This window comes from Micromys minutus, assembly GCF_963924665.1.
Source record: "Micromys minutus genome assembly, chromosome: 10".
Taxonomy (NCBI): domain Eukaryota; kingdom Metazoa; phylum Chordata; class Mammalia; order Rodentia; family Muridae; genus Micromys; species Micromys minutus.
In genome coordinates, this window is record NC_137979.1 from 30,933,409 (window position 1) to 30,948,122 (window position 14,714).

Here is a 14,714-nt window from a genome sequence, read left to right on the forward strand (position 1 = left end):
GGGTTCTGCGCCAGTCAGTACCTTGTCGTGGGTGGTGTGTTGGCTTTGTTTGTCTGACTACTGAGCAGTCCTTGAAGGCCCCTGCATTCTAGTCAAGATTAGGTGAAGTGGGTTACCCCATGTGCCTGTGCTAACCAATGAAACTCCACTCAACCAGAAAGGAGTCAGAAAGCCCTTCAATTCATAACTGATTCAATTGGCTCACTGTAGATTTTTATATCCTTACCAGAGCGTCATCCGCCATACTTACAGCTGCTGTTTGTAGCTGATGAAATTAGCCCTGCATTTCTTCTAATACAAATTTATGAAGCACTCTGATTTCCTTTGGGAGCCGGGGTGCTTGGTGAATTAAAGAGGATGCAGTTTATATCTTCGTAGGGTTGGCTTTTGTCCATGTGTTACCCTTCTCCTTCCTGGTTTTCAGGCATGCGTGTGTGCTGAGGGAGGAAGGTGAGGGAGTGCTTACTCAAATGCTAGCAAACCTGTCCTTTCAGTTGGTGCTGTGGCTTACTCAAGTTTTATTTTCATTAATTTAGCTGAGGGTGCCATCTATTGCTGTGCATATGTATTCCACTAGAACTCCTCTAATGATGATCCCACTCCCCCCTCCGACAGTTTTAAGTGTTAGCTAATATTCCCTAGATTTTCTGTAGGGAGGGAGGAAGAACTGTTCCTGCTTACTGTATTTTCAGCAAATGTGGAATTCTGCACAACTTTAGCATGCCCCACACTGTCCTTCTCCTTTCTACAAACAGTGTTGCTTATGCCTACGTCTTTTTAAGTTGGCACACTCGGCTGTGCCATATTGATAAGTGAGAACTCAACCCTGTCCTTCTGTGTGTTTTCACAGCCATGCCCGGTTACGCTGCATGTGCACCTGCAACAGGTGCACCTTTTGCATCTGTCAGAACTTCCTCAACTCAGACTTGCTGCAATCTGTAAAGAACAAAATCTTCACTGCAGTTCTTAACAGGTTCTTAACTTTATTTACTGGGTACCAGGCATTCTGTTAAAATACAAAAGAAAAAGTGGATAACTATTTATTATCTAGCTACTCACTACAAAGGCAAAAGCCAACTGACCCCCACTAACTCCCACTGAACATCTCAATGTGGTGACAATGTTTAGTTTGGAAATCATCATTCATAATGGTTTTTAATTAATAGGTCTATTTTGGGAACTGTAAAGCAAGATTTGAGTCTTTTTCAGTAGGAATGTAGTTATCTATTCCATATGAGGACATAATATGTACGTGGATATTATAATCTTTTGGGTGTGAATTGTAGACTAGAAGGTCTTTTGTAGTAAGAAACAAACATGTCAGTCCAAAATAAAAAACACTGTACTGTATTTAGTTCCTGTTCCTATGCCATACCGTATGCAGACCATACTAATATAAATCGTATTCTTTTCTTGAAACCATTTATAATTCCAGTATTCCTTTTGGGGGAGGCGGAAACAGGAATGTTTACTTGAAAGAACATGGCTTCTTTTAAGGAATGTGGAACAAAAAGAAGAAGAAGAAAAAAAAAAAAGAGCTGTAGTGTGGAATTCTAACCTCCTCTCTTGAGTGTATTAGCTCTATTTATTCCAAACAAGCAGATTATTTACTGAAGTCATTCTTAGTGAGCTAAGCTATCCCATAGCCCTAGAAAGTCGTGTGTTCTTTCAAAACTGAAACGGGGAAAGGGATACATTTATTCTCTCAAAGCAATGAACTTTATTATTCTTCTCATCTTGCTACCCTTTTAAGTATTTTACATTTAAATCCTATGGTTTACATTTTATGTCAAATTTGTATATGTCTAAGGATGGATTTGTTTTTTCTTTAAATCATCTAAATATTTAAGAGCTAGGCTTTAATAATAGATTTAGTTTTAAATGGCTCAGCTACTTGGTTCATCTTTGAATACTCTAGCTACATCTATATCCTGGCTAGACTCTAACTAGATTAAATAATCCAGTATGTGGTCAGCACCAATGTAGGAGCTGAGCCTGAGATGCTGACTGTTTGCCAAGAGCTTTAAAGGTATTCTGTACATGTTTCCATGATGGTTTGAGCAATAGCAGCTCCAGAATAAGACTGTAGCCCCTTCGAGTACTGCTGTGAAGGGGTTGCCTTGCTCTCATGGTAGTAAAGTTTTGCCTCTGTCTTTGGAGAGCATCTTGTAAAGGAGTAACCAGACAGACTTCCCCCATGGTGACTGGCAAAAGTGTAAGGCTAGTTCAAGCCAAACAAACCTAGGAGATCTCTCTCTCTCTCTCTCTCTCTCTCTCTCTGGCTCTCTCTCTCTCTTGACACCTTCCTGAAGGGTAGCTATTTGCTTACAGCTTTCTGTTTTGGAGAGAAGTTTTGCTTTTAATTTTTTAGGTAAATTGTTTTTCCTGTAGCTTTCAGTCTGTTTTAGCTCTGTCCTTCAGAACAGCATACAACCACTCTTCCTCATCAACACAGCAGTTCTTTAGACATTCTCTTCTCCAGAAAGAATAATCAGGTGATTTTAGTGACCTCATCATTCCTAATTGTTGCAATCTGAAATCCCCTAAGTTAGCAGGTACCACAAAGAGTGGCTACAGTGCTGTGCTGTCTGACTAGAAGTAGCCGGCACATGGTCAGGCCTCAGCTAATAGAGCACTAAAGTTTTTAGTAGCCTATCCCACTGTTGACATGTAGATTAACTAGAGTTAGTCGAAATTGGTTCTCTTCTTCATAAGAAGCACTACTATTAAAGCATGTCCCTTCCTCTCTGTGTTTTTAATATCTTAGTTGACATTTTAAATGCAAATATAGGTACATATATCACTCTACTAAATGTTACTCTTTTTAATCCTTTTGTTCTAGTTCAGTCATTCAAACATTATTTTTATAATTTGTCCCATTATATAACAATAATTTTGTTATTTGCAAATTACATAGATTAGAAGTGTTTTAGTTTTCAAGTTACTGATAAATAATATTGGAAAGAAAGAAGAGGACAAGCCATTGGAAGCTCTGCCAAAGATAGATGTAAAACTCAGTTGGCAAAAAATCGTACTTGAGCCAGGTTGGGGGACATATCTGTAATCCCAGCACTTGAGAGGCTAAAGTAGGAGGATCAGGAATTGGTTTACATAACCAGTTTGAGGCTAGCCTGGGCTATTTGAGGACCTATCTCAAAAAATAAAACAAAACAATAAGAAATAAAGTTTAAAAACTGTTGTGCCATTAAGCTGGATGTGGTGTGGTAGCACACCTAGCACTCAGGTAGCTGAGGCAGGAGTATCTTCAGTTCAAGGCCAACCTGGTTTGAAGTAAGTAAGTTTGAAGCATGGCTGAACTTCATCCTGAGAACATAGCTCCAAAATAATAAATAAAATATATTTATTATTATCTAATATACATTGTATATTATTACCTAGTATATATTGTATGTTACCTGATATATATTACATATTATTATCCCCGTATACTTTTTATATTATTACCTAGTACATACTGTATCTTCTATCATCAGGAGTTTTAGGAAAGGGTTTTTATTTTTTTTAATCAGCCTATAATTTTTGTCATATTCATCTGACTTACCAAAGGATAGTTTTATCTAACGAATAGGAAATGACATTGTTTGATATCTTATCCTTGGTGAGCCCACCTTGGCTTACAATAATTACAACCCACCCACTTGAATATTTATTTTGGAAGCTCTTAACCGTTGTCAGAGTAGACTGAGCCATTCTCTGTAGCATTGGTGAGCATTTTCCTCATAGCTTGATTTGGTCAGTTTCTAGGTGAAATAGTGTGGAGACACATTAAATTGATGTGCTTGCTCTACACAGAACTTCTCTAACAAGTGAGCCCTTTCTCACACCTGTTAAAATGGGAAGTAGTTTCATAATAGTGCCAGCACTCATCGCTGACTTCTGGTGAGAAAGAACAGAAAGGTGAGTAGAGGGATGTGGTTTCAGAGGACGCCTTTCGCCGCTTCTCCACGGATAGAAGCGCAGTGACCCTGAGGGTTCTACACTAAGTTCCTTCCAGGTTATAGAAGGCGTGGGAAAGCAGCGTGGGTGGGTGGAGGCCACAACTCAGCTCCCATGGGACCTAGAATTGTAGGTGTGGATGAGGATGGATGAAGTGCCTGCCAAGTGAGGAGAGATGGCACTGGAACTGGCCTGTCTGCAAGAGGCACTCACTGTTCAGCTCTACTCCTTTCTGCTTCTACAGAAGACTAAAAATTAGAAGTTTTATGTGACATGAGCTTGTTACGTGTATTACCCACGCTTCTAATCCCAACACTAGAGGCTGATGCAGGAGAATTATTATGGGTTTGAAACCAACTGTACCACAGAATTTGTTCAAATGGGCTAGAATGAGACCCTGTGGTGGTGTACGCCTTTAGTCCCAGCACTCCAGGCAGAGACAGTTGGATCTCAGAGTTCCAGGGCAGCCTGATATACAAACTTCCAAGATAGCCAGGGCTACACACCTTATCTCCAACAAACAAAACCCACCAAAACCAAAATTTGATGTGAAATGTTCTGATAATTGACAAAGATGCATTAAAGACTTTAGAAATTACCAGAACAGAGCATGTGCATATGCCACCATTTTGCAGTCTTAGTTTTAAGGCAAAGTCCCTTAAAAATGGAGCCTGGTTTAGTGCTAAGCCCGTCACAAACAAATATAGCAGAAAAGGAGGACACTAAGGAGTGACAGTGTCTCTGTTCGTCACCCCACAGTTTACTACTCACCCAAGGAAAAGTACTAGGGTGGCGAGAGGAGAATGGAGACTTCCGTTTTCTCAGGCTTTGACAGTAGTTGGCAGTTGGTCACTATTGGTTGCCATGCTAAGTGTATACTAATTGATATTGTTAATATAAGCATGGAAAGAAACAGTTACTTTATTAAAAGTCATTGGAGGACCTTTAGCTGAGTCTCGTTTCCTGAAGAGGGTTTCCACTTCCCACTAAGAGTTTGATTTACAGACAGTGGGCACAGAGGTGCACATGCACACATGCAGAAAAGCAAGCACGATTGTAACCCAGCACTCCAGAGGCAGAGACAAGAGGAACTGTGTGAGTTCTAAGACAGCAATGGCTACTACATACAAACTCATATTTCATATCTAAATAGTTTCATAATTTTGTCTTAGGCTTTATTGCTGTGAAGAGTCATCATGAACATAGCACCTCTTATAAAGCAAAACATTTCATTGGGGCTGACTTACAATTTCAGAAGTTTAGTCTCTTATCATGGAGGGAAGCATGGCAGCGTGCAAGCAGACATGGTACTGGAGAAGCTGAAAGTTCTGTATCTTGATCCACAGACAGCAAAAGGAGACTGTCACAATGTCCCATGGCCAAACTTGAGCATATATGAAACCTTGAAGCTCACCTCCACAGTGACATACTTCCTCCAAGGCCACACCCTCTAGTATGCCACTCCCTAGTAGCCAAGATTTAAACACATGAATCTGTTCTGTTCTGTAGAATTAGGGGGTAGGGACAATCCTGTTTAAACCACCACATTCCACTCCCTGCCCCCCCCAATATGCTTATAGCCATAACATAATGCAAAATGCATTCAGTCCTACTTCCAAAGTCCCCATAGTCTGTCACAGTCTCAACAATATTTAAAAGTCCAAAGTTCAAAGTCTCTTCTGAGATTCATGCAGTCTGTTAAATGTAATATCCTGTAAAATCAAAGTCAAACATCAAATCACATACCTCCAACATAGGACATATAGTACCTACCATTCGAAAACATAGCAAAGGGAACGTAGTAAGGAAATACTGGATGAAGGCAAGACCCAGAAACCAGCAGGCAAACTCCAAAATCTGCATCTCCATGTCAGATGTCAAAGTGCTCTTCAGATCTCCGACTCTTTTCGGCTTTGTTGATTGCAACATTTTTCTTTCTTTAGGGTTGGTTCCACTCTCTGGTAACAACACAGGTATCTCACAGCTCTGGCATCTCTAACCTCTTGGGTTTCTCTATGGCAATCCAGGCTTCACCTTCACAGCTTCATACAATGCCCTCTCTGGGCCTCCATTCTGGGACAGCCCTGCCACATGCCTGGCCTCACTAGCTTTCCTTAGTCATAGGAGATTTCATAACCTCTTTCTTTCTGTCCTTGACTTTAAAGCCAGTGAACCACATGTCTGAAGCTGCCAAGTTCTGCTGTTTGCTGAGGCTGGAAACCAGCTTCCTGTTTTTCAGTGGTTACCTTCACTACCTAGGCTTGGCTGTCCTGGAACTTGCTCAGTCAGACCTTGCTCTGACTTTGAACCTGAGATCTTCATGCCTCTGTCTCCTGATCAATTGCATTAAAGGAGTATACTGTCACGCCTTCACTCTAGCTGTTCTTTAGTTCTTTTCACAAGATGGAAGCTTAGCTAGGTGTGGTCTTGAGGTCACCACTTCCTTTATTTCATTTCTTCATCTGTTTGTCTCCTTAAATCCCAGGATTGAGCTTTTTCCACTTTTAATACCACTTTTCACGTTTTGTATTTTTTCTTGCTTAGCTTGCTCTTTTTGTCAAAACACTTTTCATAGGAGTAGACAGTAGTAACCACATAACAGAGTCTATACTAGGCTGTTTTGATATTTCCTTTGTTGATGCAATTAATCTAAATCCCTTCACCTTAGCCTCAAGCAGACTCTTCAGACAAGGGCAAAAAGCAACCACATTCTTCACCAAAATAACACAAGAACACTCTCTAGGCAACATAGTAAAATTCCTCTCCTCTGAAACCTCTTGAGCCAGGCCTCCACAGTTCAAATCATCCTCAGCATCACTGTCTTATGCTTCTACTAGGATAGCTCATTTAGCAGTGCTCAAAGCATTTCACTGCTTTCCTAAATCAAAGCCCCCAAATCCACATTTCTCTAAACAAAAGCCTAGTCACACCCATCACAGCAACACCAAACTCCTGGTACCAACTACTGTCTTAGGGTTTTATCACTATGAAGATAACACCCTGACCAAGGCAACTCTTATGAAGGAGAACATTTAATTTGGAGCTACCTTATAGTTTAGTCCATGGTTAGTTACCTCTTCCCCCGGGTTCATGCAACCATCTTCCTGAGAGTTCAGGGTAAATTTCCCCATACCTGCTTCTCTCCCAGAAATCCTCTCTGTGTACCGGAACTTCCACCTCCTTATTTCCTGCCTAAGCTAATAGGCAAATAGCATTTTATTGACAGGTGATGCTTTCATACATTGCATAAGAGATTCTCTCTACAAAGCTCTTTACTCATGTACTTAGAACTCATGCTACTTTATTTAGGAGTCCTTTTTAAAGAAAGGACTGTCAGATCAAAATGAATTGCTTCTTTTTTTAAGTTTTTTTTTTTTTTTTTTTTTTTTTTTAATGTGAGTACACTGTATAGCTGTCTTCAGACACACCAGAAGAAGGCACTAGATCCCATTATAGATGGTTGTGAGTCACCATGTGGTTGCTGGGAATTAAACTCAGGACCTCTAGAAGAGCAACCAATGATCCTAACTGCTGAGCCATCTCTCCAGCTCATGAATGGCTGCTTTAAAGAGTTATCTAGAAAGGATGGGCTCTGGGCTCTTAGACACCAGGACTCAAGTGCTTTTAGAATTCCATGCTGCAGTAAAGTGACACATCAAAGAAATCCTGTCTTAGTGTCGTGTGTTCATCTTCTGCTTCCCTTCGTATGTCTTTAAGGATAGTTTTTGAATCTGCTTATATAACATAGGTAGGTTTTTTTTTTCTTTTTAGACTTATCTGATATATATGAAGCTTTGCCTATGTACACCACCACATATATTCCAGTGCCCAAGAAAGCCAATAGAGGGTGTCAGATCCCCTGGAACTGTAGTCATCATGTGTCTGGTGGGACTTGAACCCAGGTCCTCTTGGAAAGCAGCAAGTTCTCTTACCTGATGAGCTGTCTCTCCAACCCTATAGTTAAATATAAAATAACTCAAGAACTTTCATTACAGATTCTCATTCAGCTGCTTAGGATTTCAGGTTACTTTCTGTTTAGTTTGTATATTGAAGACTATGTTCTTTAAGCATTTCTAGTCAACATAGAAATTATGGAGCATTTACCACGTGTCTAAATAATGTATGAACATGTTTCTACTGCTTGAGGAAGCATTCTTGACTCCAGTACATATCTCCACTCTTCCAAAGTATGTCACTATCAGATATACTCAAGTTAACAGCTTGCTTGTGATTCCTGTCTCTCTGTACTGTGTGCTGTGCATCGATTTCATAATCTCTCCTGAGAAGCTTATTAAAATAATTTATGCTTTCTAGCTCTATTCGGAGAACTGTACTCATAGGGCCAGGACTGTAGGTCATTGTTAAAGTGCTTACCCCACATGTATGAAGCCAGACTTTGATTTTCTGGCAAAACATACATACACACACACACACACACATCATCATCATCATCATCATCATCATCATTATTATTATTATTATTATTATTATTATTATTATTATTATTATTATTAGACATAAATGTAGGAAATGCTGGGTAGAAACACTTGGAGAAATGAAGTAAGGAGGTCCAGAAACCTTTTTTAAATTCTACATATGTGAGTACACTGTAGCTGTCTTCAGACACATCAGAAGAGGGCATCAGAACCCATTACAGATGGTCATGAGCCAAAATGTGGATACTGGGAATTGAACTCAGGACCTCTGGAAGAGCAGTCAGTGCTCTTAACCACTGAGCCATCTCTCCAGCCCCTGAAACCTTTTTAAATAGCATATATTTCAGAATTTGATTATAGTTTTGGTAACTTTTGTAATGGTTTTCAACTTGAGATACGTAATTTGGAAATAAAGAAAAGCTATAGCTAATACTTCTGTGTCCTAATAACTCATGCATTACATTTACCTAAGAGTATTCTCTTAGAAGTTCATCCCTGAGATACATAAATGGAATTATGAAGTTAGAATACTACTATGTTAGTGCATTTGTTTCCTATGAGTTATAGTTAGAAAGGATAAATGGGAAGATAAAAGGAATAACAATTAAACTGTCAAATTCTTTTCTAAGAAGTTATAGGGGATACTAATTAAAGTAATACTAAAGCATAGCAGACGGGCTGGAGAAGTGGCACAGTGGTTAAACGCACTTGTGATTCCCAGCACCCACATTATCATGGGCATTATCATAGTTCACGGCCGTCTGCAACTCTTCTGACCTCTACGGGTGACAGTCACACAAACAGACAAAACACAGCACAACATCTAATACAATATGTAATATACAACAACAGACACAACAGAAAGGAAGCTTGTGGCAGCAAACTTAACATCCAAGAACTCAGAAGACTGTGGCAGAATTAGACCTTGCCTCAAAAACAAACATGGGGCCAGCAAGATGGCTCAGAGGGTAAAGCCACTTGCCATTAAGCGTGACATCGTGAATTCAATCCCTGGGATCCACCTGATGGCAGGAGAGAACTGACCCCTTCATGTTGGCCTCCAACCTCCACTTGCAGCGCTGCTTTCCCCACATTCTTTTCATCCCCACACAGTAACAACATTTGAAAACAACAGCAACAAAGAAGCTTCTTGAAGCACACACTCATTTAAGGACTGTTGATGAAAACTAATTGTGACAGATGCTGGTGTGACTATGCCTAGCTTTAACACTCATCCCTTTCTCCCTGTTCACTGAAGAATAAAGGAAAAAATTAAACAGAAGCAAGCTGTCTGGACATAGTGACTCCTACCCATAATTCCAGCCCTGGGAGGCAGAAGTAGAAGGATCATAGGCTCAAGGCACATCACAAGTACCTGCCTCAAAATAAACAGAAGTAGAGATATAGCTCAGTAATGGGATGTGCAGGGCCCTAGGTTATTTCCCACTATTGCTATAATCACTCAGAGTCAAAGCAAAAACTCTAATACACTTTCAGCCTCCAATGTTACTTTAAGTCAGTGGTTCTCAGTGTTTCTAATGCTGCGACCCTTTAATTCATGTTGTGGTGACCTCTAACCATCTAAATATTTTCATTGCTACTTCATAGCTGATATTTTGCTGCTGTTAAAGTTTGTAATGTAAAGATGTAATGTGTTTTCTGATGGTCTAAACTTCATGACTGGCAGTTGTTAACCTCATTTGATTGACTACTGTGGTCATGTTTTGTCAACTAGTATTTATAGCAGTGGTTTCAAGGATTTTTCTGTCTCATGTATACTAAGAGCAGCCTCCTAGGTATGTAGCAGCTATGGTCTTCTTGTTGAGCGTATGAATGTTTTAAGAGTACTTAGAGATTGTTTTTAACTCAGCGGTTATCTATGTAATACATATATTTTAAATATAGAAAGCATAAGATTCAATCTGATAGAAAAGCAACCCAAAATATATGTAGGATGTTTAATTGAGAGATGTTATTTTGAGTCCTGTTCTTTTGTGAGCTCTGCTGTGAACTGCCAACTGTGTGCATGTGTGTGAAAGGTTAAAAGCCCGGGTAGCGGAGTGGGGTGCCATGCTGTTAGCAGACGACGAAGGCAGTATTACTCACCAGGTGCACGCCGTCAGCTCTGTAGAAGATTCCATCTTCATGGAGTCATCTCATGGTCAGCTTTTTCTTGACGACAGGTAACATTTCCTACCACCAATGGACTGGCCTGGTTAGAATCTTCCCAGCTAGAAAAATACTGAGATCTAAATATTCTCTTTCCCTAACTTTAAAAAAAAAAAACAATGCCTGCTAGAAGAACTAACTTAGAATGTAGAATGAACTGTGATAGCACTTTGCTGTGTAAAACATAATCACAGGAAAAGAGACTTGTGGTAAGGATGAGCTGTGGAGTGCATGTGTTGTTTGCCTGTGGTGAGGAGCACTGGCTTGTGTTGCAGTGGTTTCTAAGGAAGAACATTGCATTTGTGAGAACTAATCCAAACTTGTATAGCTATTATTAAGGCTAAGTAATGTACAATTTGAACTCTTGGCTCTTAATTCCTTTGTATATGACAGTGTCTTCTTCTTTTAATGATATGACTCTTGCTTCAAATCTGCCTAATTGTGAAGTAGCCAAGGCTGTCTAAACTGAGCTTAATTCTGGAAGTTCTCATAGCACCTCTGTTGTGTCCACTTACCTGAAAGCCCAGCCTAAATTTCTTCACTGACACTTAAATTCAGACCATTGCTTTAAGCTCTGTCCTGTTGATGGTAAGCTGTCATACTCTTGATGCCTGAGGGTGCTTAGCAGTGTTATTAACTGAGCATGCTCACAAACTCAGTTTGTGGCACTGGCTATCCCTGTTCTTGTCTTGCATAATATGGCTTCTTTTGTGCCGTTATCTTTTGATGCATCATATCACATCATACCCTTCATTTGTTGTCATCACTGCCTGTCAGACGAACATTAAGGTTTGTTGGGTTTAATTAGCAGTAACCAAACTAATGTAGACTGGTCAGTCTTCCCTTCCTCCTTGGAATTTTTTTAGAGGGATAAATTTCATTGCTCTTGAGACAGTATTGTCACTTGTCAATTAACTGCTTACAAGATAGCTTTGCCTCCTGAGGACAGAAAACTTGTCTTCCTCACATTCCATGAATGGGACCCTGAAAATGGGAGCCTCCAACCTGATTCTCATGTTGAAGGACTACAGTGTCATTGAGAAGTATTCAGATGATTTATCTAACTTCATTTCCTGTGTGACAAACATATATAAAATTTTAGGTGTTAACTTCCAAGTAGTAGCTAATTGTAAAGACTTTTGTCTTTACTGATGTCTGTATTGTTTGTATAGCCATACTGATAAATGTTCTGGGGCTGGAGAGATGGTTCAGTGGTTAAGAGCACTGACTGCTTATCTAGAGGTCCTGAGTTCAATTCTCAGCAACCACATGGTGGCTCACAACCATCTGTAATGGGATCTGATGCCCTCTTCTGGTGCGTCTTAAGACAGCTACAGTGTACTTATATATAAAATAAATAAGTAAATCTAAATAAAAAGCAAACAAAAAAGAAACAAATGTTCTGCGTAAGCATTACTGTATGCAGTTAGCCTGACAAGTGTGCTAATACCTCCCTCAGATAGACTGGTAGATGAGTACTGTAACTTTTTTTCTACTGATGTTTTAAATATTAATTCTGTTTTCTGACTACAGGCACGTGACACAAGCTGACCTCAAGAGCTCCACATTCTGGCTTCGAGCAAGCTTTGGTGCTACTGTCTTTGCAGTTGTGGGCTTTGCCATGTACAGAGCACTGCTGAAGCAGCGATGATAAGACAAGGACCGGCCCAAAACACATTCTTTTATGTACACTGAATGCTTTAAATTCTGCTAGAGATATTGAGATATTTATACATGCAGAGTTACTTTATTAATATTTGTAATTCATGCATAAGAGTATTTTACTCATAGTAATGACTGCAGTATTGGCTGGCATGTGGAAAGAAAACATCTTAGTAGCCAAGTCTAAGTGGCTAAATTTCAGAGGCCAAAAGGGAATATTTTGTAAATAATGTAAATATTCAGCAAGATATGGTCTCCCAAACTGACTTCTAGAAATGGTGTTTCCAGACATTTCTACAGTAGTATTATAGTGTTCACTTGGCTCACCCTGCTAGGTTTCAGTCACCCAGAGATTGTGTTTACTCAGGCATCACATATTTATTTCAAGGTGACTCAGAACCATCCTTTGACTTCTGTAGCCGTTTCTCTCCATATTTAAGACCATACAGGAGTCAAGGTCGGCTTTCCAAAACCACTGTTTCCATCACTTACGGTAGGCCGGCATCTAAGCCATCATGGAACCTAGAAAGTTGTGGAGCTGAGTATGTGGCTGAGGACCTGAGACAGAGGCAGGTAGTGGAGGTTACCTGTGTCACCACATTGCTTCTTTGTCAGAGTTTGGATTTTATAGCCCTTTCAGTCAAATGGGAAAACAATTTGTATATTATCGATGTTTTTAGTTACAATAAAGAAGCCACCCTGACCACTGCTGACCGCACCTGAAGTGAAAACTGTCCTACAATGGCCACATCTGTGTAGTATATTGCTGTAGTTGCATGTGTCATGAAGTGTTCTATATCTGGCCAGGATAACCTAGAGGCAACATTTTTTTAATGGTAAAATAAATCTAATGAATATAAACTCTCACAATAAACCTATTTTTTCCATCATTGACCTTTTCAAGTATTTAAATAAATAACTGCTGTGTACTGTGATCTTGAGGGCTTTTGTCATCTGAGGTAAAATCTCTGTCCAGATGTGAGTCTGCTCCTTTCTTAGTTTAGACACTATTTTTTTAATACAAAAAAGTACTATTCGGTAGGAAGGGCGTTGAGTAGGATGTGTGTAGATCTGTTTAGAGGGGTGTGGTGTACTCTCAGGGAAGACCTGCAGTGCCACTGCCTGCCCTGCCTGCTGTGCTTCTCCTGTGGCACACCTGGTCATCTGCTCCTTGGACATGATGGCTCTCCCTCTGCACAAGATCACCCTTCCTGAGCTACAGTAATGACTTAGCCAATCACAAACCTGTTCACCTGCTTGTTCCCCTCTCCTTCCTCTTCCCATCTTCATTCTGAATTTGAAGAAAAAGAAAATTGAATGTGGCAACACCTCATTTTTATTTTCCTGATTATTTTTATTACATTTGTCTGTATTTTCTGTATCTGTATATCCTGGGCCTGTGTGTGCCATGGCCCATGTAGGGAGCTCAGAGACATGTTAGAAGAGTTCTCTGGTGCAGTGTGGGTCTTGGTGATAGAACTCAGGGCATCAGGCTTGGTAAACAGATGCCTTTGCCTGCTGAGCCATCTTTGGACCCTTAATTTTGATTGTTTTCTGAGAATTTCCCATGTACCAAATAAACTGATCTCAGCTATACACTTTTCAAAGACAGCTGTTTCTTTCCTTCTGCCTTTCTCTTTGTCTCGACTAAAATATTGTTGCAAATAAATATGCCTAATAGATTGTTGTGTTTGTGAGAAACAGGAAAGAAAGCAGTCTATGGAGAGGTGGAAAGTGGCCGGGCATAGTGGCCCACACCTTTAATCGCAGCACTTGGGAGGCAGAGGCAGGCAGATCTCTGAGTTCTAGTACAGTAGGGTGACCTGTCCTAAAGATGGGTGGGTGATTATGTATGGGAAGTGCTGGGTTTAATACTTATACTTTTTTCTTAGTCATGTTTTTTGCTTGTTTTGGGGTTTTTGAGACAGGGTCTTACCTATGTGCTTTGACTGGCCTTGAACTCCCTTTGTTGACCAGGGTGGCTTCACGTTTATAGATGTACCTCTGAGTGCTAGGATTAAAGTGTAAGAGGCAGGTGGCACCATGCCTGGCTAATCTTTTTATTTTAAGTATCTTTGGTGGTTCACACAAAGTCAGAGAGGGTAGCGGCTCCATTTGTCCTTGTTGGTGTCTGACCCACATTGTGAAACCCAGATGCCGTCCTGTGTCTGTCGGCTGAGTTGTCCTGACACAGCCTTGCTCACAGTCCCTTTGTGTTACTTTAGGAACTAGTGTGGGAAAGTAAATACAGTAAGAGGCTTCTTCTGGCTTTGACAGTGTGCTCTAAAAACACAAGCTCTAAGAAACTCAGAAAAATGAGGGAGTTAATAACCGAAGGATCAAAAGAAAACCACTCACTGGATACCAATAGCATAGTCTCAAAAATGGACATTTCTGAGGCCATTCGTTACAATGTTCTAATGAATAATAAGGCATTTTTAAAAGAACTGTCACTCTGGAAGATTATTGTCCTGTGTCTTAGTCACAGAA

The 14,714-nt window shown here is 40.1% G+C and overlaps 1 protein-coding gene across 7 annotated transcripts in view; it reads left to right on the forward strand.

The window, feature by feature from the left end:
- The window catches only part of RHOT1 (ras homolog family member T1), a 60,455-nt gene extending 46,661 nt beyond the window's left edge, over positions 1-13,794 (forward strand). For 2 of the 7 annotated variants that reach the window (XM_080923220.1, XM_080923216.1), the window contains 3 exons: positions 851-973; positions 10,433-10,576; positions 12,096-13,794. In XM_080923220.1, coding sequence (XP_080779346.1) covers positions 851-973; positions 10,433-10,576; positions 12,096-12,213 — 385 coding nt within the window. In that variant the 3' untranslated portion in view covers positions 12,214-13,794. The remainder of the gene's footprint in view (positions 1-850; positions 974-10,432; positions 10,577-12,095) is intronic. The other 5 variants (XM_080923221.1, XM_080923217.1, XM_080923218.1 and 2 more) reach the window with 3 other exon arrangements.
- The last annotated feature ends 920 nt before the right edge of the window (positions 13,795-14,714 follow it).